General features: G+C 41.7%; 2 protein-coding genes across 9 annotated transcripts; one reads left to right on the forward strand and one right to left on the reverse strand.

Annotated features, from left to right (window-relative positions):
• Window positions 1–211: 211 nt before the first annotated feature.
• On the forward strand, window positions 212–4,085 carry LOC100193926 (uncharacterized). 8 transcript variants are annotated; one of them, XM_008673959.3, is made up of 9 exons: window positions 212–531; window positions 656–953; window positions 1,074–1,156; window positions 2,280–2,339; window positions 2,514–2,622; window positions 2,724–2,776; window positions 2,868–2,948; window positions 3,036–3,148; window positions 3,365–4,085. In XM_008673959.3, exons 1-9 carry the CDS (start codon window positions 442–444, stop codon window positions 3,417–3,419), a joined length of 942 nt encoding a protein of 313 aa, XP_008672181.1. In that variant the 5' UTR covers window positions 212–441; the 3' UTR covers window positions 3,420–4,085. The 8 variants fall into 8 exon arrangements, with proteins under 8 accessions (XP_008672181.1, XP_008672182.1, XP_008672184.1 ...); NM_001138998.1 differs by having other exon boundaries at window positions 323–531; window positions 2,703–2,776; window positions 3,365–3,872; XM_008673961.2 differs by having other exon boundaries at window positions 356–569; window positions 2,703–2,776.
• Window positions 4,086–15,413: 11,328 nt separating this feature from the next.
• LOC100282430 (60S ribosomal protein L19-3) lies at window positions 15,414–18,009 on the reverse strand. The gene is made up of 5 exons (NM_001155341.2): window positions 17,817–18,009; window positions 16,632–16,754; window positions 16,241–16,554; window positions 15,754–15,803; window positions 15,414–15,669 (listed from the first exon to the last, which is right to left on the reverse strand). Exons 1-5 carry the CDS (start codon window positions 17,926–17,928, stop codon window positions 15,645–15,647), a joined length of 624 nt encoding a protein of 207 aa, NP_001148813.2. The 5' UTR covers window positions 17,929–18,009; the 3' UTR covers window positions 15,414–15,644.
• Window positions 18,010–22,964: the final 4,955 nt, after the last annotated feature.

Consider the following 22,964-nt stretch of genomic DNA (forward strand, 5'->3'; position numbering starts at 1 on the left):
AGTTAAATATAGAGCTAAAAATAAAGAGTTTTTTGAAGATACTATAAGGTTCGTTCCATTTTTTCAAGCGAAATTAGTTCACTTTCTCTTAAAAATAGAAATCCCTTTAAAAAATATAGTTCCCAGACTAGCCTAAAAATTATAGGTCTATAAGGTTTTTTTTTTGCCATCGAGCTTTATATTCCTGCAAAAGGATTATCGAATATTGAAATGAAACTCGCGACAGACAGGTCGTCCTCTGCTCCGTGGACCCTATTCCTGCGATTATCTGGTTGCTCACATGGACGGTGATCCGTGATCCCCGGTGACCAAGGGTGTTGAATCCTCATGCAGGCAGAGGCAGAAACACTGCCCGAGGCTGATGCCTGATGGTGCGATCCCGTTCCCTGTCGCCATCGAGTTCGTTTTTTCGTTGCTTGACAGCCTTAAAGCGGCGCACGAATGCCACGAGCCACTGAGGCGGCTTCCCAGTTCACTCCAGGCCCAGGGCGCCCGGTCGCCATGAACTCCCGCTCCTCCTCCGGCGGCGTGGTAGGTGCCAGGTGGCTGCAATGTCCACCCTTCTCCCGGCGAGTATCCCCAGCGGGTTCTTGGTAGATCTCTCCTCTTCTCTGGATTCATCTCATGGTTCCTCGTCTGTTTTCTTCCCTGGCAGCGGTCCGAGAGCTCGCTGTCGTTGGGGGAGCGCCTCTGCGCGGTCTTCTTCCCCGTCATCGCCATCGCCGAGGCCGTTTTCTTCGCCTTCACCGACTGCCTCGCGGACCTCTGCACCGACTCCGGCTCCTCGCACTCGCGCCGCTTCGGCGCGGGCGCGTCCTCCTCCGCCGCCAGGAACAGTCGGAGCAACCATTGCCAGCCCCACCACAGACCTTTCCTACGCCGCGCCACTGCGGGTGGATGGACCTCCCCCAACCTCCGCCAGCTCGCACGCCTCGCCGACGAGTCCCGATGCTGTAAAAAAAATCGATCCAAGCCTACTCCACCTTTTGCTCTTCCTTGGTTTCTCCGCCTCCATCTCGCAATGCCGTTTCATCTGACTCTGTTTCGATTGAACTGAATTGGACTAAATGAAGTCTCGGTGAACGAGGTGGAGGCGCTCTTTGAGCTCTACAAGAAGATCAGCTGCTCCATCATCGACGACGGCCTCATCCACAAGGTGCATCCAACAAAATCCCTCTTCGATTCCCTGTATCTACCGTCCATATTCTTGTCATTCATGACGTGATTTGGGGTTAATTTGAACATCTATTTCTTTGAGTGAAGTATTTCTTGCTGTACTTGGAAGATGCGATTTTTTTTGTTTTTTTAGCCTGCGGACAATTGCCTCCTTGGCTTTAAATATGGAAGAAATAGTTACATAAGACCTGGGATAGTGACACTCTGTCATCCCCGCATGATTGACGAGTATATTAGGCCATTGAGGGCGACGTGCAATTTAGTACACAAATCCATCTTTAATTTTGCAGGGCATGCAGTGGATTGGATTATTTTCTGAGGGCTGGATTGGTTAAGACAATGTAATATTCTTCTTTTTGAGTTGATTGGAGACCGTCATGTGACAAGCACACATGACAAAATTTTAAAAGTTTGTTTGACAGCCCATTAAGATTGCTCGCCTGAATTTTCCCATATTCCGTGTGCCATTATATCCTAGGATAACACCTGCATCTCGGTATGCTTGGATCCCTGTATGCATGATTGAAGAGTAGGTGATTGAGGACGATGCTTAACTTAGTACATAGATCCATGTTGATTTGTTGCACTACACGCAATGGATTGGATTATTTCTTGAGGACTGAATTAGCTAAGACGACATCTTATTCTTCTTTTTGAGTCGATTGGAGACTGTCATGTGACAGGCCACATGAGTGCATTATAAAACTTTGTTTGACAGCCCATAGGATCACTTGTCTGAATTTTCCCATGTTGCGTGTGCAATTGGGTCGTAGGATAACACCTGCATCTCAGTATGCTTGGTTGTCATGTTCCTTCCTCTGCCATACCAAGGTTGAAGGTTTTGATTGGTGAAGCATGTGATCACATTTTTTTATTAAACTAACACAGCAGCAATTTTGTGTGCGTGTGATGCGGTTCAAAATCAGAGAAATATTTTTCAGCCTTACATTTTCAGCAGCATCTTCTATGTGTGCTGTGTGCACAATAGTCCAATTAGAAAATAAAATATGAATGTCCTTGCTCGTTTTGTATGCAACTAGACGAATGGCCAATGTCATATTAATTTTTCTTAACCATTCCACTGCTGGATGGTTCTTCATCAGGAAGAACTTCAGCTGGCACTGTTCAAAACTCCAAGCGGCGAGAATCTTTTTCTTGATAGAGTGAGTATTTACTGTGCTTTTCTCTTTGTATTTGTTTTCATAATAATTCTTGATTTATTTACTACGCCATACACAGCGCTTCTCCATTTCTTTGCTGATTATCCTCAAAATATTTATATCGCATGCTGTCAACATAGATAATGGCACGAAACTAAGATTGTCTCCGTGATCCAGGTTTTTTATTTGTTTGATGAGAAGAAAAATGGTGTGATCGAGTTTGATGAGTTTATTCATTCCCTAAGTGTCTTCCACCCCTTGGCACCAATTGAAGACAAGATCGATTGTATGTATGCTAACTGCAGAAACGGTGGTCAATATAATAATAATAATAATATGTAGGCTTTTTTATATTTATATTTGCAGCATGCATTTCGTATGTTTCAGTTGCATTTAGGTTGTATGACTTGAGACAAACTGGGTTTATTGAGCGTGAAGAGGTAAGCTCGCAAAGATGTTCTGTATCTATGCATACCTTTTATGTGGATTCTTTTCTAGTAAAGTGGCTAATTGCCATGCCTTGCCTTATAGGTTAAGCAAATGGTAATTGCTATATTGATGGAATCTGATTTAAAATTATCAGATGACTTACTCGAGGCCATCATAGATAAGGTAGGCAATAATCAGCTGGAATGCCCCCAGGATTTTTTTTTTTTTTTTGTGGGCGCAGTGCTGATGTTTTTGTACTCAATTTCCCAGACATTTGAAGATGCTGATGCGGATAAGGATGGAAAAATAAATAAAGAGGAGTGGAAGGAATTTGCGTTACGCCACCCTAACCTGTTAAAGAATATGACACTGCCTTATCTGAGGTTCACCCCCGATCTCCTGATCTTTATGAAAAGTAGGTTAGCCTGATGTCCTGTCAAACATATTAATATGTGCAGTCCTTCCAAAAAAAGGAACTGCACAGAAAAAAAAGGGGTGATGCGTAATTACAAGGCAGAACTTCAGGAGAGCTTACTTTGCTGCCTTTTTGTTTTTTGTTAACGCAATAATTGCTGATTCCGTGGTCCTTAAAAATCCAGGGACATCACAACCGTCTTCCCTAGTTTCGTCTTCAACACGGCGGTGGAAGATTAGTCGTTCGAATTGAAGGCAATAAAGCAGTATTGGGGATTGCTTGAGGTGCACAAGGTTCCTGAAACCTGACGGCTGTTGGTCGCCTTCAACCACTGAGAATCCGATGTGTTCTGAGCATCAAGGCAGCCACCCGACCATCACTCCTGCTATAAATTATAATATAAATTATAAGGCTCATCCGGGGTGGCAGATCGGCAGCGGGAACTTAGGGGGTGTTTGGGAACAAAGTTTTTCTACAGTTTTGAAAGAATACTGCAGTATTCTCAAATACTGCAGTATTATATACAGAATGGTGTTTGGCAAGCTAGCTAAAATCTCAGTTTTTAAAACTGAAGTATTGCAAATACTATAGTAGTTTTAAGCTATTCTAAACTTAAGTCTGGACCTCAGTTTTTAAAACTGCGGTATTGTAAACTGCGGTATTGTCATGACTAAAGTATACTGTAGTATTTCAAAAACTTTGTTCCCAAACAGGGCCTTACCTGATATAATTTCTTGCTGCCGTTTTTTGCGCAGCAATGGATTGAGAGTTGGTAGCTGTAGATACATCTAGCTTCCATTCTGTACGTAGGGATCCAGGAACTGTAAATACGTTCTATGGAATTGTATCGGAAAGTTCCTAGTACGCCAGCCAGATCTAGAATAAGCCAGAGCTTGTTTCTTGCAGTGGTTTTCTTGCCCTCAATGCTCTCTTCTGAACACGAACATGCTTATGCTTGTCAAGACTGCACTGGGTTACCATGTCCTCTCCCACCTGTGACCACGACAATGATAGCTGCAACTGGACGCCAAACGGGCTGCCAGGTGGTTCATTGAGCATATCCTCTCCCACCTGTGACCACGACAAGAGTGGCCTTGTCTATGCGATGGCCCCTGTCATTTCTGTCGGTAGGTTGCAAGGGACGGCGAGACGAGAGGGACCCCATCCCCATGTCAGGTCGCATGAGAAGCATCTCTTTGCTTTCCTTCCTGATGGCAATCATGCCCCGCAGGTAATACTTATTAAACCAAAGCAACTCTCTTTCGGTTAGGATAAGATCGCGTGCGGAGGTGCATGGTTCACAGCCACAGATTTGTCTCTGTGGACCGTGGACCCCTTCACACAAGGTTCCTAGTCACGCACGCTAAACAACCAGTTTTCTTCTTGTAATTTGACTGACAATCAGTTTCGCGGCAAAAACGGACACTACTGGATTACTTGGCAGTGTTTTCCTACGACCATAGTTTAGTTGGTATATAAACAGTATTGTAAAGAGTTAAGAAATTGATGGACAAAGCTTAATTTTAAGACACCATGGAATCAAACCAAACAGCGCACTAGACAGATTGCATTATAGTTGCACTAGAGATCAATTAATTGGGTGTTGGTTTTCTGACTAAAGTTTAGTTTATGTCACATCAAATATTTATGAGCATTAAATATAGGTTTAATAAAATCGTCTCATCTTTTAGTCTTTATCCGGGTAATTAGGTTTATGATTAGACTATATTAAATACCCGTAGTTATCATTCAAACATTCGATGTTGTTTAGTTGGGTCAAAGTATGTTGCCGATTTGCCTGTAACTCTTGTTGGTTGTCACCATCTCGATGGCCTGAAGCGGCAGGGCCTTTTTTTTAAGCACTCAGTTGATGATTGTGATGCGCTATGGAGGTGATTTGTGAAGGTCTCTTTTGTTCATGCCTGTTATAGCAGTCGGGGAGCAACTTTAGTAGAACAGGGGTATTGAGGTCTATTTCGGTAGAGCAGCTTCCAGGCTCAATACAAGAGAAGCTCTACCAAACAATTCTTTTACTGAGAAACAATTATTCGCTTATTCTCTAAAATAAACTAGGAGGTTGATATCTGAAAAACTAGATTTTTTTATTCACTCCATGTAATCTATCATATGCATAGAATCATGAGCAAAAGATGTTTTGTCAAACTGGCCCGATAGGGTCTAGTCATCGAGTCTACTTAGATAGCCAGCCTCCAAGTGGAGGAGGCAACCTTTTGAGATTGAGTCTTGATAGAGAAGTGGCGATTCTAGGATTCACCTTAATGTGGATATATGTGACTTGTGAGTCGTCGAACCATAGGATATTATTTGCGTCTCCATCACTTTCTTGCTAGAGTAGAATTATTTGCGTCTCCTTTGGGTCTGACATTTTGCTTAGCATTTACAATTTGAGCTATAGAAGTTCATGACATGTTTGGTTTATAGCCAAAGTTTTCTCAACCAAGGTTAGGCATGTAACAAAGTAGTGACAGCCATCTTTGCGGCAAGAATAAGGTGTTTGGTTCGCTATCATGCCTAACTTTATGTGGTAGATTTAACTATGGTAACTATTTGGTTTAGCACCATATGAGCTATCACGAATTTGGCAAATATATGTGGCAGGTGTTTGGTTCATGGTCAATGTTGAGTACAATCACCTCATTCTAGGAAGAGGTCAAGAGGTTACAACTTGCAGTCGTCACATCTAGCATTTCCACTCTTTTTACTATATCACAGTGGAAAAAACATGTCTTTTTACTAATACTAGTAAAGTAATCAACAATTCAACACTAATGGACATGTTGAGCAATAATTAACAGCACGATGATCACTTGTACATGTCGTCGTGCCAAAATTGCGGTGAACAAATCGTTTGCCAACTTTTAACGAGAAATGTTGTAACGAAGTATCTAATTGTTAGTCAGTTAATAAGTTATTAGTTGATTTTAGCTAGGTTAGAGCAACTAACAACTAACGGTTATTTGAGAGGTGTGATTAACAATTAGTTGGTCTATTATCTCTCATCTAATTTTAGCTACTAACTACTTATAGTAGTTTTAGAGATTTGGATCAGAACCTAAATCTGTTTGACAGCAAATCTAGAGTAGTATAAATCAAGCACAAACCTAATTTAGTTTGGTATGCTTAAGAGCATCTCCAACAATGCCTTAAACTAGTGCCTCAAATTGAAATATGGGGCTCTATACAGGAAAAACTACTCCAACAGTGCCCTATTTCATAAATTTTTGTCAAAAAACTATAGGGCACCCTCTCAAGTGACTCAAATATACTACACCGTAGTGGGCTGCCCTATAATCTAGATTTGGGGCTTTACTGTTGGAGCGAGGTGTTTTGTTGGTGCCCTAAATTCTATAAAATATACTTATTTTTAAATTATAGGGTATTTTTATAGGTCATGTTGTTGGAGATGCTCTAACACGCGGCGCGGCAGGTTCTGGACACGAACCGAATAGATTCTTAATTTAAGCTATTCATTTCGCCAGAGAAGTAATCCTTTATTGCATATAATATTTATCATGTAATGTGCCTTATAATTTATTTGATTCAATTAATATACTTTTATGCCAAGTCCAATTAAATTTAATAAAGGTAGCTACCTCTAGTAAAAAAGTAAAAAAAACATATAGATAATTTTGTGAATGAACATTGTGATTGCATATTCCCATGAAACAAACTGAAAAGTGAATGAATGGTACTCTATCCTTGATATTTAAAAAGACTAGAGTTTCGTCGTCCGTCCTCACGTCGAAATAAAACAAAACCAGAGCTAGCCTAGGAAGAGCCACAAGGCTATGGCGAGCTAGGACAAATATTAGGGAATCAAACGAACGCAAGAAATTAAATATGGATAGTCCAAATCATGAATTGACCACAAACAACCGCTAGAGAAATGGAGGACATCATGGACCCTGCTATCCTCAGCGATGACAGCAAAAGACTCATAGGCAAGGACCACTAGCTAGCCGAGGACAATTATGGATCGAGGTACCTCACTAAACTTGGCAAACAATACGTAAGTAAGATATGCATGAAAACTGACTATCTAGTGTAACCGACTAGCAAAGCAATATGTAATTAGGACTCAACTTGATACGCCCAGTCGTATCTTGGCTAATTGAGCTCGGCTCTCCCACTCAACCAGCTGGAAGAAAGAGTCTTTACTCGACTCGCGAGATACCTTAATAAATATTAGTGTATTATATATTGAATTAATAATATATTAATATAAAACTAGGTTCATGCCCGTGCGTTGCTACGGGAGTAAAAAAATTGCGCGAAACATAGATACGGAACGACAAACATCACTATGACATGCAAAATCATTGTGGCAAACATTATCAATATCACTTGAAATTATTTCTAAAGAGTCATGTTGGCCTAAAACACAAGCAACACAAATTGCCTCAAACAACACAGAGCAAGTACACCAACTTGGGCTGCTGTTAGTTTTGTGTCTATGACCACACAACAGCACAATGCTAATTTGATAAAAAAAAAGACACACAGACACATAAATGGAACTGATCTCCAATTCTTAGATAAATTTCACAACAAAGCATCAGCACAGGTTACACTCATAGCAATGTTCATACATCATAAGTTCATATCCAAATAGCGATGTGCCACTGAATCCAAGGCATTGGCTTCCTCGGCGACGGCACTGGCCACATCAACGACGACAAATCCCACCTTGTCCATAGCGATGGCGGCTAGCTTTGCAGTAGTGGCGGCCTTCTTCTCCATCTCCCTGGCGGCAGTGCACGCTTCCTCGGCAGTGACTACAGTGGCCCTCTTGGCGTCCAGAGCTTCAACCACGCCTAGCGTCGGAGAACCATGCCTCATCCCACTGTTATAATAATCTCCTTCCTCCCCCACTCTTCATTGTAGCCATAAGCAGGTGGAGGGGCTATTGCTAATACCTATTCACATTCAAAAGAAAAACATAGCTCTTTCTGGTTTTAAGGTTAACCATAAGGAAACACCGCAATTCATTCCTAACGATGATCTATACAGTAGCAGGGATCAAAACTTATACTTACACATATTTAGGGAATAACTCAGAGAATCACAAACATAATTTCACAAGCTCTTTCTGGTTTTAAGGTTAACCAAAAATTTCCATGTCAGTAATGTTGGACAACAGGTTCAGCTAGAGAGCACTAAAACAAAAGTGATCAAAGAAAAGCATAGCTATGGAAGATGACACCAGATTTTGAACATTTAGACTTCACAAAAATATTGAACTTAAGCAGCAGGAGACATGACTCAAAGTGGACTATGCCTACTCCTAGCCTTGTTTAGGTGGAAGCATGCACTAAAACAAAAGTGATCAAAGCAAAGCAAAGCATAGCTATAGAAGATGACACCAGATTTCGAACATTCAGACTTCACAAAAATATTGAACTTAAGCAGGAGGAGACATGACTCAGAGTGAACTATGCCTACTCCCAACCTTGTTTAGGCGGAAGCATGCAGATTAGTTCAAAAAAGGCAAGAGGAAGCAAATTCTAAATTACCATCTTATGTCCAAGTGAATAGAAACAAAGAGGGTGTCTCTATCCAAGTGAATAGAAATAAATTAACAATCCTCATAGATTAGTCTAAGTGAACAGAAATAAAGAGGGATGCTTCTATCCTAGTGAACAGAAATAATAGTAACAATCATCACATTAGTTCAGAAAAAGACAGGTCTCATACCTCACTCAAGCAGGATGTCAATGATTAGAGAGTTGTCGAAGAGTGAAAAGGTGCCCACCCCTCCTTGCCCTTCGCGTTCAGCAAGCTTGAGAGCCCTAAAACAAAAGTTATCAAAGCCAACAGGACATTATCGCGAAACACAACTCATCAGGTGACACTAATTAGATCATTGATATGGTACACATAAGTTACTAAAATTCAAAAAACAATAGTAGTGTCGATAACAATAAAGTTATTTAATGACGCTAAATATCATTACCAGATTCCCGACCTAAGTTGCTTTGAGTCTGGTAGTAATCTATAGCCTCATGGTATTATACTGAAATTTACCCATCTGCCCAGTTACACTGAAATTTACATTGACGAGTTTCCAATAACAATAAACATGTAAGTTGAAGCTTCTGAGTTCTGATATCATCCTCAATCTACAATTGCACCCTAAAAGCATGAAACATTAGTAAAGGGACCTCATACTCGACTTTAATGTGCTAAAAGGCACCATCACCAGAAAGGGTGAAAGTGAATTCCATTAACTGCACATAAGTTACAACAAAGAACAATTATGTGCCTGTTTACAAGGAATTCAGGCATTGCAACATTAACTGCACATAAGTTACAGCAAAGAACAATCATGTCTCTGTAAATGAGAGGAACAATGATTTGCATAACTTGTTTATATCCACATTTATCTACAATACTCTCATGATGTCTGTGATGGCATTTCAAATATCTTTCTCCACAAACACAGCTTGCATCCATTCCCAAGTATTTCAGCATGCATTTAACATATGACGTGATAAAATATCCACATGGACTTAAAGTGATGTTCCATGTATGTAATACTCAATTCTGCATGTATGGGATGACAATGGCCTCTCAAATGTACAACTATATATGTACAGTAGAGGCACTGATATTGCGCTTGGAGCACAGGGACCTATGATGATACAATAGAAAACTTGATGGCTTACCTCATGCGTCAATGGGCAAAGGACATCTTTTCTTTTCAAGTCTGAGTCAATCACTTTTTCTTTCCACCATGGATAAGCATACCTAAAGCCAAGAGCAGTTCAGAGCATGTCACTTCAACAGAAGAAATAAGTAGAGGAAATTTCACTCTAGGTTAAAGGCACAATTCCAAATATATTGAAACAAACAATTGAGTTTTGATAGACTTACCGTAGGAAACGATCTAGGGTTATAGGCTGAAAAGTAACACATTTGGTTATCCCTGATCATGTTAATCCATATTTTTTACCAACCACACTAATAATAGATATGATGATAAGGGGCCCAGCCCAAATGACAGATGAAAACTATAGAACAATCAAACAATTCCTACTGGTAAAACTCTTCCAGTTCTTTCCCAAGTATTTGTCCATCTTTTCAGCTAGATACACTTCTGAATCTACATAGGTAAACCATGAACCTCATTAGAACCAAATAAATTCAAGATATGAGGTCCCAAATTCCCAATCTTCAAAAACTCACTGTAATTTAGTGTTGCAAGATAATGGGGATGTAACAAGTCCAGTAGTTAATATATCCATGAACTTTGCAATCCCTGCAATAATAGGTGTCCCATCAGTGCCTGCCCCACCTACTATTCTAGCCTGCAAAATGAAATTGAGGATCAAGTTATTTCTTCTAAATCAATGGATATATATTAGTTTATTATTGTTCTATTTGTCTAAAGGAAAGCAGTTTGGAAACATGATGATCTGCCCCCAAGGAAAGTAGTTTGGAAACATGATGATCTGCCCCCAATTTTGTTTCCGCCTGGGCCGCAAATTCCTCCGCCATTGCTGCTCCCCGCGCTCCCCCTCTTCCCCCGCTCGTATAGGGTGCATGTAACAATTACAAGGGAGCATAGTCACACTGATAGAACTATGAAACTTTAAAGATCCATTAGTACATACAGATGTATTGATAGCTCTTTTCAAAGAACACATAAAACTTTGAAATAGTATATAGTTAGTTGTCTTTAAAATAGTAAGTAAGGATCTAATAGAAAAAATGGGATTACATACCAAAATTTTGATCTCAGTGAAACAAATAGGAAATACAGAGAACTAAGTAATAACGTAACTGAAACAATTAGAAATAGCTATCATTAAAGCCCTAATTAATTTTGATGCAACTATTTTCTTTCTATTAGACCACACTGATCAATTGATTCTTCATGTTTGCGAGTGTCAGTCGGTATTCTACTTGCAAGCTAGCATCCCCAGCCAGGGTCATTGTGGCCATACTCTCTTGCAGTACGTTGTCCTGTAAAAGCAGGGTTCTAAGCTATTTCTAAAAGTAAAAAAATAATTGATTATGCATATCGATTTTTTGGAGTCTAGGAGACCCTGAATTGCATGTGGGCCAAACATTGGAGTAGCTTCTTGCTGTCCAGACTAACCTAGAAAACTTTCAGATGGATCTTTGGTAATAGTTCTACGAGGAACGACTTTGCTAATGGAGCTAGGTTCTACTGAAGAACTAACACGACTCTGGTTCTGCGGATCTGCTTGATAACAGAATGTTCAAGTTTTGGATCTGCTAGATCCATTTTGGATCTGCTTTGTTTTTTGCTGGATCTGGAAAGAATGCTCAAGTCGATGGTTCACCTCAATCAGACATGTGAGTTGTGGCCCAAACTATTACCCGCCTCTTCAAGATCCAGCTCATCGCGGATGGCAGCCGTGACCGACGATGGCCTTACCCTGCTGGCGTGATCCTGACAATGAGAGCCACACTGCTCTCGCTGCTTGCGCGACGACTCGAGGATGAGGCCGAGCACGGAGACGAACATCTCGTTGCCCAGGAGCATGACGAGGGTGAGGGCGACGACTTGGGAGCTGGACATCGCACCACCTCCTTTAGCATGAACCCAGTGGCTTCGAGCTTCTCGGCCATGAGCACCGTGGCTCCCCGGGACAGCGCCCGTGGCAGGGAAGTCGGGGGAGGTCGTCGACACTGTGGACCAACCTCCGACGTGGCAAGAACGTAGGGAAGGCCCAAGGAAGCTTCGCGGCACCGCGACGCTATGTTGGGGATGCGGGATGGCGTGCGGCGACAACTTAGCCGGAGGGGATGGGAGGAGGCAGCGGAGGGTCAGGGGGCGAGATTGGATCCGCTGTGGCTAGGGACGAAGCGGTCGTTGTAGATGGTGTGCGAGACCGGCGCCGAGGCGGACGCTGCCGCGAACGCGTGCGGTGTGGCGGTGCTACGGGAGGACTACGCGACGAGGCATGAGCGGCCTGGGTCGGGCCCAACACAGACGATGGTGGGGACGGCGGGGATCCGGCGTGCAGGGAGAGGTGGACGAGGGGGGCGGATGTGCGAGGGAGGGAATGGGGGAGCGGTTTCCACCTGCGCGATGGCTCTTCCTCCGAGGCTCGGATTTGGCGTCGGGTATAGAGGATGGAAGGGGCGCGCCTCGGGCGGATCCGATGATGGCGGCGCCGATGGCGTGGGGAGGAGTGTGCGTCGCGGAGAGAATCTCGGGCGTGAGTCGCGGAGAGGATGTCGGAGAAGACGGTGGCAGAACCGTGCACCGTAGGTGGATGTGGACGTCTACACTAACATCTTAAGTAGTAGTATAGATATAGGATCATCATTCAACATTATGAGCTATAAATTCTCATATATTAATCATTAAAAGCTAAGAAACAAGTCGTGTATCTATAGAATCATCCAATATTCATTATTATTGTGTAGGTTTATTAATTTGGAATAGATCATCAAACGATAACGAGCCGGTTCGCAAGACTCGAGCTTATTTTATAGTCCTATCTTATACTCCATCCGTTTCTTTTTACAAGTTGTTTCCAACAGCCAATCTATAAATAGCGACGACGTTTAAAACGAAACGGAGGGAGTTTACAATAGTTGTGATCTTAATTTTTCCCATATGACACTCCTCTAGTTTTACTATGTATGATACATCGCTTACTAGAAGAAAGTAAATATATACTCCCTCCATTTCTTTTTATTAGTCGCTGGATAGTGCAAAATTGCACTATCCAGCGACTAATAAAAAGAAACAGAGGGAGTAGTATTTTCTACGAATTTAGTCAAACTAAATTCCGGAAAGTTTGACTAACACGTTTCCCATGGCGACAATTAACAAATAGGGACGAAGAAAGTAAGCTTGTATCTGAACAAATAATAGAATCAACCTGAAACACAAACAATCAAAAGGTGCATTCACATCTCAGAATGATCAAGAAGAAGCACAAGACACCCCTTCATCCATTACAGCAGTTGCAGCACATGTAACACAGGGGAGAGGTACAATGTTGCTCCCCATGTGGGCCATCTCTCGCCCACTTCAGTTGGCAGTTTATTGTAAGATGTAAGCGAACCTGCTAATGAGTCTCTGATTCCGCATGTAGCTGTCGATCCAGAGCAGCCCACCACTGTACAGCATGCTGACATCGAACCTGAACAATTCCAGCACTTCTGCCTCCTTCATTCCCTCTTGGACTGCACAAATAGTAAGTTAGGTGTGAAAATTAAGAGGTAGCCTCGCATTAGTACAGAGGTTTTGCAACAAAAAAATTGCATTACTATCTCATTTTTGTATATTATTAATTAAAACTAGTGTATTAGCACATATTTGACAGGTTTTGCGCCAATCTTTGACCACATATTCATTCCATGGAACTTGCAGCACTGAAGTCCTATCATTCTGATCACTTTGTTGTTTGTTCGATTCTCCAGTATTGCCATCACCTTTCCTATCACCAGATGTTGAACTACACTGAAAATTACGAATTCTGAAATCGGAAGGTAACCAAGTCCATCCGGCGTCGCTCGGCTTCAACAATGGCGCCGGCTTCCGACCGAGGCTAGACAAAATACTCGTGGCTCATCGGCTCCAAGCCTATTGCAATCGGAGTGTGGAGTCATGTACCTATAGATTAGAGTTTTTTTTTCCTTCCTAAGAGAAATGGAGGATGGAACAATGTGTGCACGGACGGTGACACAAAGTCTTAGCCGACATCAACAAAGAGGTTAATCAATCTATGTCTATAGGTAGTCGAGCACACCAAGGATGGTGGAGGTAAGGACGACAGAACTAGGAGCGGGCGGATGCTGACTTTGAAGTTGAAAAAGCGGATAAACACCAATTGCAACGTACTTTTACTTTCCTAAGTTCCAATATGAATACGTGATTCGAATAAAGTCAGATCGTATCTTTGGTACCTTTTTGTACGCAATTGGAGGACGAGTCTGTTAGGATTTCCAATCCAACGCCCTAATCAAAACGAGGATTCTCAGAACTAGCTACATGAATAATGACATGCACTGAAGATTCGCTCCATGGCATGATAGGCTAAACCTTACTTTTCAGTGGGAACATACATAATTTTGTTCCTAATCTAATACAATGTAGCACTAGTTTTCATCATGGATTGATCTTTCGGCTGCATTAATTAACAAAGAAAGGGATGAGTGCGTTTCGCTTTGATTTCGATAGAAATGGGTAAGTTGATCATGAAAAAATTTGTGATCTAGCTGCACTTAATGACTGTATTACTACTGCAGTATTGCCTTAGTTTCAGATTTTACCTGTATCCTAGAGCTGGAATTCATTTTCAAGCATAGGGAGTGGGAGACCCGTTTTTCTTGTCCAGAGAAATAAACGTACAAAACATTTGTTTAAACGATTTTTTCCTGTATTGTTTCGTACTGTCTATTTTTACTTCCAATATTAAAAATCTGGTATGTAGCTACATTCACAATTTCACATGGTGCCCTCTGATCATGCTTTTCAGAGGAAGTCAAGGAGCGAAAGGGTTCTTAGCTGAGTTATGTGCTTAATCTAATCCTCGAGGGCTTTACCAGAAGTACAATGGGTTGTAGTTGTCTTTCTACTGTTAAGTTGCTACAATTGTTTGATTTATTTCTTTTTTATACCTAATCATAGGTAGAGAAAAGAATGTATAAGTTCGACAAAAAAAACTTGCATAGGGGTCAAACTTTGGAAACCTTGTTATATATTTGTGTATAACCACATGCAGCATTGTTCAGAGAAAAAGATGAAAAAAAAAAGTGTAGCTCTAGTTAAGGGTCATTCGGTAAGAATATATCAAGTTAGTTTTCATTCTTCGTTTTATGAGGAAAACTAGTTAAACGCTATGTTGCCATCCTCTATCCAAAATCAATTTGTAGTCACCCCAGCCAGCCTCGTAATGGTCTAGGTAATTTGGGAAGAAACTCTGAATTAAGAATTTTTGGATAGGACAAGCAAAGAAGGCTAGATTGATGTCTTGAACAGATCGGTTGAGGAAACATGTATGATCTTTCATTTGAAGCTTATTTCTCCCTCGTTGGTATGTACTGACATTTGTTGATTCCAATGCACAAAGTAGAATTGGGGGATTTTGGATGGAGATTTGTTAGGCCTAAACAACGAGCAATGACGTCCGTCCAGCTCATCTGCGCGTGGAACTAACGCAGCACTAACACAGCGCTGATGGCACCGAATTTACAAGCTCAATCACACGAAGACCCACAACACTAATTTTCATAAACATGACCACAATTCCAAACATCCGTCAAACAAACATTTTTAGGGGTCCTGTAACAACAAAAGCTCCATAAACAACTCTTACGGCATGCATTATCCAACAGAACGGTAGAGATACAAGACTCAGAATATTGAGACACGAACTATATAACAGCAAAATACTTCAGGTGCTCCAAAGTCATGCTTATATAGTACCAAAAAGCTACAGCTTTGTTTCCATACTTCACTTCTTTGCTTTCTTTGGCACCCTGCGACATGGGTGAAAAACACGTCAATAACCAAAAAAACATGATAAAATCCAAGGAAACAAAACCTAGTTCCAAGACACTTACCCAGTAGATGGAGCTGGGGCTGCGACAGGTGCTGTTGGTTCTCTTGGGCCCTACACGATAAAGGAAACCTTTTAACATAGATTCTGGAGGAATCCTAAGACCCAAATGTAACAATCATGTTGCATTTTGGTTTTTCTAGTTGCATTGCTTTGATTTTACTACGTATCTAGATTTCAAGGCGTGTGTAGATGCATAGCAAAATTTATGTATCTGGAAATCACAAAACGTTTTATGATTTGGAATGGAGGGAGAGTATCCATTACAAAAGGTTAACGGAACATAAACTACAATGCAGTCAGAGTTATACAAAGTGTACGTAAAAAACAACCTAGCAAAATGTCATTTAAAATGTTAGAACATTGATCCAATTCACAAATTTCACTAGGCGGTAGAAACCATTATAAGATATTCCAGAACATTATGAAGCAGCAGCCACACCCATGCTCAGAAACAAATGCAGTTAAGGATCAATGCAACATTATCATACCTGGGCCAGCCTCTCCTCCCTCCTAGCAATCTTCCTCTCACGGCTTGCCTTGCTCTTTGCACGCTTGGCCTCAAACTGATCAGAAAGTGTCTTCTCTCTGGCCTTCTCAGCCTTGGACTTGTGGATACTCTCCATAAGCACCCTCTTGTTCTTAAACATATTACCCTTGACCTTCATGTACATGTCATGATACATGTGCTTGTCGATCTTCTTGGCCTCACGGTACTTGCGGAGCAGGCGCCTCAGAACACGCATCCTCCTCATCCACAGAATCTTGGTGGGGAGCCTAGCCTCCCTGGTACCCCTGCGCTTGCCTATAAAGACATTGAAATTGAATTAGCACAAGTCCACCGATGTTGAAAACTGTAACATATGGGTTGCAGCAGCATACCGTATCCAGAGTGCCTTCCCTTCTGCTTGGCCTCATGTGCCCTTCTTGCACGGGACCTAGAGTGAACCTTCTGAGGCTTCCTGATGATAAACCCATCCTTAACCAACTTCCGGATGTTCTGGCCTGTAAGTATTGCAAAAACATGGTCTGCTTATTTCCTTTTAAAAAGTTGGAGCAGAATAGCAAGCATAGAAACAACTATAATTGCCTGCACTTTCAATATGATAATCCTTTGTGTGAAACATAAGTTCATGTGCAAAACCCAGCAAACTCACATGACTGTACAAGATTTAAGACGAGGACTATCCTGAACAGCTCAATCATGGTCGGTATGGTAAGTTAAAATTTGAGAAACAATACCACTCTAAGTTAGCTTTGCATGAACATATTAATCTGCAGACACGGGACAAATCTGAGTTGGCTAGGCACTGCAGACATTTAGTAAGGCAGACATGACCAGAACATAATCAGTGTAAAATTAATGGTGGCCAATGATAAAAATGAGGATTACATGTGACAATTATGTCAAGCTATGCAAGGGTATCTCTTCCTTCCAAGCTATTCATAATTTGATACACATGTAATACCAGTTCTAGCCAAAATCTATAATCGCATATCAATAAACAATACATAAAAAAGAACTAATCACAAACTGGGTTCGCTATTTCGAGCAAACTACAATTGCACAGCCTGGCGCATGTGCTCCCGTCCGGGGAAGGGTCAGACCTATTTGGATCTATGGTCCACAGCCTCTCCCGGCACTTACAAGAGGCGGTTTCCACCACTCAGAACCCGTGACCTCCTGGTCACAAAGCAGCGGCTTTACCACTGCGCCATCAGCTTAAATAGTACTACAAGTAACAAGCTAGAACAGGTAGAGCCTACAAACTAGAGTACTAGACATAAACAGGTTTCTAAGTGTGGCCGCAGGTAAACACCGTAACGTGATGGTGGAAAGAATAGTGCAGAGATCGATCCAATATAAGCAACGGCAGCCAGGGCATGCAAACCAGATAAATTATCCACCTTTGACCATACAAGAGTTTCAAAAATTACAGCAAACGTCGAGCATAATCCGTCCAACCGAACCATCCCGAACCAAGAAGGTAAATAACTCAGCCACAGATCCATACGAACACAGCCCAGTGAGCAATTAATCAACGTGGGGAAGAAGATAAATCTTACGGGAGTTAGCCATGGAGATCTCGCTGACTTCATTGGGGTCAAGCCAGACTTTGCCTTTCCCACACTTGAGGACGCTAGCGGCGAGCCGCTTCTGCAGCTTCAGCGACACCATCTTCACCGCCGACGACGATAAGCTCTCGCTACCGTGAACGTGTGGTTGTGGCGTCGCAGGAGAGTGCGGCAGGCGGCGGAGGGGACTCAGGTGTGGATATATGCCGATGGACACAGGGATTAGGGTTTTCTTGAGGCTCTAAGGTGGACCAGGCCTCCGTTCAGTCATTTCAGTTGGGCCATGGCCCATTTACAAAACCACACAGCTCTGAGCGACGGCGTTGGCGAGCGCACAGCGCAGCACGACTGCACGAGCGGAGCAGCAGCACTTAAAGATGGCAACAGTTACATAAAACCCAACTAAACCTAACTACCCGATAGATTTTACCGATATTAAGAGTTAGTTTAGAAACCATATTTTTCTAAGGTTTCCGTTTTCCCAAGCTAAATTAGTTTATTTTTTCTAAGGAAATTAAAAATCCCATGAAAAAATACGGTTGCCAAACTAGCCCTAAAACAGATACAGAATGATTTTTCTACCCGTTAGGTAGACGGGTACGAGTACGGGTTGGTACTACCCATACCCGTCTACCAATTGGTAAAATATACTCACATCAATATCACTATAATCATCTAATAGAATGCATCTTAGCTAAAATAAAAACCTTCTCTAGCTGTCATTTGTCTAGCTATCAAATCATATAATCATATGATTTGTTATATGTAAAGTTGAGCTTGTTTTTTATATTTATTTAATATTTTGAGTGATTGATATATTGAAATTTAAGACTTTCCTAGCAGGTACGGGTTTTGTAAAATTAACCGCACTATTTAATATATGGGTAATCTGGTGGGTAGAATTTTTTAATAGATATGGATATAGAATGGCACTACCCGACGGGTAAGTACCGCACTCTCTCAAACTGCGTGAGAGGAGGGATGGCGGAAGAAGTCAAAAATCGACAAAAAAATGCAAGCAAATAAATGACATGGGCGGTTTTAAAAATAGATAGTAGGATAAACGAAAAATATGTTGCCGAATGTTGAGCACCATATTTGGTACCTAGACTCGGCTGGATGGTTCGGCTATATGGATCAGATGGTTCGCTCCGGAGTCCGGATAGTCCACAGAATAGCCCGGACGGTTCATGATCAGATTAATTCGAACAAGAGAACTTAACCTGTGCATGGTTATCCTAACATATCCACGGTAATCTATTGGATCTCGCATAGGGACGGATCCAGACCTTTCCCTATAAATATAAAGGAGTACAGACGATTGAGAACTAACACACAATTCCATTGAATCAATCTAATTACATTATCATGTCTTGAAAACAGACGTTGCATAGCTCAATTTGTAGTCTCCTAATCTCAATCTTCACCTCTCTTCGGCTCTACATCGTCTAGAGACATCTTAGGTGGTCGGTCGATCCTAAGACAACTATATGATCTTTCCTTCCTGGCGGGGTCCTCCCGAGGGGCAAGATATAGATGCTGGAGGAGGTCATAATTTCTCTATGCACATTGCGAATGATCTGATGAGCAAATCAAAGGGGTCTTGAAATGCTTGATCACAAGATTATGATTTGCTCTTGTTGGGCTAGTCCCTGCGTCCCTTCAAAGTGGACTTGAAATGCTTGATCACAAGCGCCATTTCATCCTCATTTAGACTGGTCGTCTCATATTGCGCCACCTTGTCGGGGAGCGCATCCTTGTTGGCCATCGCTTTGAGAGCAATGGGTGGCACCGGACTGTCTAGTGTTGTCCAGACTAGCCCATGTTTGGCTCATTTGAGCCAAACTCCTTCACTTCTTGGTTGTTTTTGAGATGATCCCTAGAACTTAAACAAACATAGTTATCAACTAAAACAATTGGCTAAGTGATCACTCATACATTTTCAACTTAAACAAACATAGTTATCAACTTAAACAAACATAGTTATCAACTTAAACAAACATAGTTATCATGATAGAATCATACATTTTTCATCTTTACACAAGGATTTGTAATATGTGGAAACTCAAGCTCAAAAAGTGCTAGAAACATTGTAATGGACCTATGTAGCATATTTACGAGTGCAAACCTTACATCTATACCATTTTACATCAAGTTGCTCACTTGGGTCTAGGGATGGCAACGGGTACATACCCGTCGGGTAGTACCATTCCATACCCGTACCCATCAAAAAAAATTCTACCCGTCGGGTTACCCATATATACTCGCGGGTATAAAATCTTACCCATACCCGTACCCGCGCGAGTATTTTTACCCGTCGGGTAACCCGTACCCGTTAGGAAAGAATTAAATTCCAATATACCAATCACTCAAAATATTAAATAAACATATAAAAACAACTTCAATTTTACATATAACAAATCATATGATTACATAACTTGGTATCTAGACAAATGATAACTAGAGAAGGGTTTTATTCTAGCTAAGTTGGACTCTATTAGATGTTTATAGTGCTATTGATGCGGGTATATTTTACCCACGGGTAGACGGGTATGGGTAGTACCAACCCATACCCGTACCCGTCTACCCAACGGGTAGAGGTTTTTACCCATTAACATACCCGCGGGTAGAGAAATCATCCCGTACCCGCCTTCATATCGGGTAAAACCCGTCGGGTATTCGGGTTTCGGGTACCCATTGCCATCTCTACTTGGGTCCATGTTTGTGCTCTTTTGAACTTGATATCATTAATTTGCTTTCTTTACACCAATGCTCATGCTCTATAGTTGTTTTGGTGATTAAGTGCCCAACACACCACTTTGATCTAACTATATTGATAAGAGCATGAGCACAAGTGGAAAGAAAGCAAATTGAAGATATCAAGTTTAAAAGAGCACAAACATGGACCCAAGTGAGCAAGTTGATGGAAAATGATACAATTGTGAGGTTTGCACTTTAAATATGTTGCATAGGTCCATTACAATGTTTATAGTACTTGTGTTTGGGCTCTAACCTATTTTGTAGAGAAAATCTCTTTTGGGCTTAAGTTGACACATATTGCAAATTCTTTTGCAAAGAAGTGAAAGAGGTATGGTTCTAACACTTAGTCGATTGTTTTATGTGCTAATAATGTTTGTCTAAGTGCTAGGGAACCTCTCAAGAAGAGCCAAAAGAAGTTTGAGAAGTTTGGCTCAAAAGAACCAAACTTGGGCCAGTCTAGGGCCCACCGGACTATTCAGTGATGCCTCTGGTGAAGCGTACGACCAAAGACACTGCTCTAAGGAATTTTATTTATAAAATCCACCGGACAGTGAATAGTGCAGTATCCGGTGCACTAGAAAAAGGTTTCCAATGGCTATCTCCATGGGTGGGCGCCAGCCGCCAACGCTAGTTGACGTGGCAGCTGTCCGGTGGCGCACCAGACTATCCGGTACCACGCCGGAAAAGGAAACCGAACAATCAAATCGCCTGGCGACCGTTGTTGGTATGAAATCCAGTGGCGCACCGGACTGTCCAGTGAGCCAGTAGACAGAGAAGTTTTCCAGCTTCCTTGTGGAGAAGGCAACGACTCCTATGCCTCTTGGGGCTATAAAAGGAGCCCCTATGCACCCTCTCCTGGTACCCCAAACATCACAAATGCACACTACAACTCTAAGACTCAATGACTACCTTGTTCATTGGTTCGAGAGAGATTATTTGAGCGCATTTCTGGGCTGTTACTGTGTCGTTTTAGTGTTGCACTCTTGTCTTTGCTTTCGTGCGTGTTATTGCTGCTGAAAGGATCACGATGCCCAATAGGGGGTGAATTGGGCTTTTCTAAAATTCCAACAAAAGTTAAACCCTAAGCATGAGCCCAACTTCACCCAAACTACTAGCCATAAGTAAATACTACTAGATAGGCAACAACCCTAAGTCATTACTACAAATACTAACTAAGCAATTGCACAAAGTAAAATGCTCAAAGTAAATGCGGAATGTAAAGTAAGGGCAAGAAGACTCCTCTAATTTTTTTGCCGAGGTATCGAAGAGTCGACACTCTTTCATAGTCCTCGTTGGAGCACCTGTGCAAGGGTATCGCTCCCCCTTGGTCCTCGCAAGAACCAAGTGCTCACTATGAGATGATCTTTTGCCTCTCCGGCGCGGTAGATCCCTCACAATCGCGTGCAATCTTACGTCAGGTCACCAACAAGTCCTCCGGGGTGATCACCGAACTCCAATCGCCACCAAGCCATCTAGGTGATTCCGACCACCAAGAGTAACAAGTTATAAACTTTCACTTGACCAATAGAATCCTAATGCATATGGTGTGTGCTCTAGGTGGCCCTCATGCGCACTAATGAGGTCCTAACATGGGATTATGATTTTCCTAATCACCTCACTAAGCTTTGTGGGCTTGCAATGCAGTAGCAATGAATACAAGTGTATGTGGGCAGCAAGACACTAAGGGTGTGTTTGGTTGCACGTGTAATGTGCCACGCCTAAGGTTAGCACCCTGCCATATCTGTGGCGTGCCTAAGACGCCTAAGGTTAGATCTTTGTTTGGTTTATCTCCACGCCTAAGGTTAGGCACACCTATAAATGTGTGGCAGCTGTTTGGATTACTACCACACCTAAGGTTAGGCACACCATTAAATGTGCAGCTACTGTTGGTTTATCGTTTAACTCAATTTGTGTCACACTTTTTTAATAGAACTGAGCATATGAAACAACACACATAATTTAGGCTAGCAGCACACAAAATTTAGAAACTGTCTCCAAAAGGTCTCATTTTTCACTAGATACATTAGAGAAAAATCTGACACTACTAGAACATTTGCAATGCGAAATTGGAGCAAAAATTATTACAGTCCAATGCCTTCCTTGCTTTGCAGAGATTCCATAATTGTAAAAGGTACTGGTGCTATGCACTATGCTCATTGGTACCCTCAAAGTTAAAAATCGACAAAAAGAGCAATGTAACAACAGTCACAACCACCAAATATCTCCATCAATTGCCATCCATCAACCTAGAAGAAATGCAAAAAACCCAACTATCACACCATTCATCTCCTACATGGATCATCCTGCTACAATTGCAAAAAATATCTCAAATTATTATAAGCATAAACAATAGAGCTATAATGATAGAAAATACAAAAA

The sequence above is a fragment of the Zea mays genome, chromosome 3 (assembly GCF_902167145.1).
Source record: "Zea mays cultivar B73 chromosome 3, Zm-B73-REFERENCE-NAM-5.0, whole genome shotgun sequence".
NCBI lineage: Eukaryota > Viridiplantae > Streptophyta > Magnoliopsida > Poales > Poaceae > Zea > Zea mays.

What these genes read in the sequence shown, in the direction of transcription:
- LOC100193926 (NM_001138998.1), top strand. Translation starts at nt 442, where the DNA reads ATGCCACGAGCCACTGAGGCGGCTTCCCAGTTCACTCCAGGCCCAGGG. An exon ending in GGTTTATTGAGCGTGAAGAG is followed by an intron (nt 2,777 to 2,867) that starts GTAAGCTCGCAA and finishes CTTGCCTTATAG; the next exon opens with GTTAAGCAAATGGTAATTGC. An exon ending in TCGAGGCCATCATAGATAAG is followed by an intron (nt 2,949 to 3,035) that starts GTAGGCAATAAT and finishes TCAATTTCCCAG; the next exon opens with ACATTTGAAGATGCTGATGC.
- LOC100282430 (NM_001155341.2), bottom strand. Translation starts at nt 17,928, where the DNA reads ATGGTGTCGCTGAAGCTGCAGAAGCGGCTCGCCGCTAGCGTCCTCAAG. An exon ending in GATCTCCATGGCTAACTCCC is followed by an intron (nt 16,755 to 17,816) that starts GTAAGATTTATC and finishes CAATACTTACAG; the next exon opens with GCCAGAACATCCGGAAGTTG. An exon ending in GGGAAGGCACTCTGGATACG is followed by an intron (nt 16,555 to 16,631) that starts GTATGCTGCTGC and finishes ATGTCTTTATAG; the next exon opens with GCAAGCGCAGGGGTACCAGG.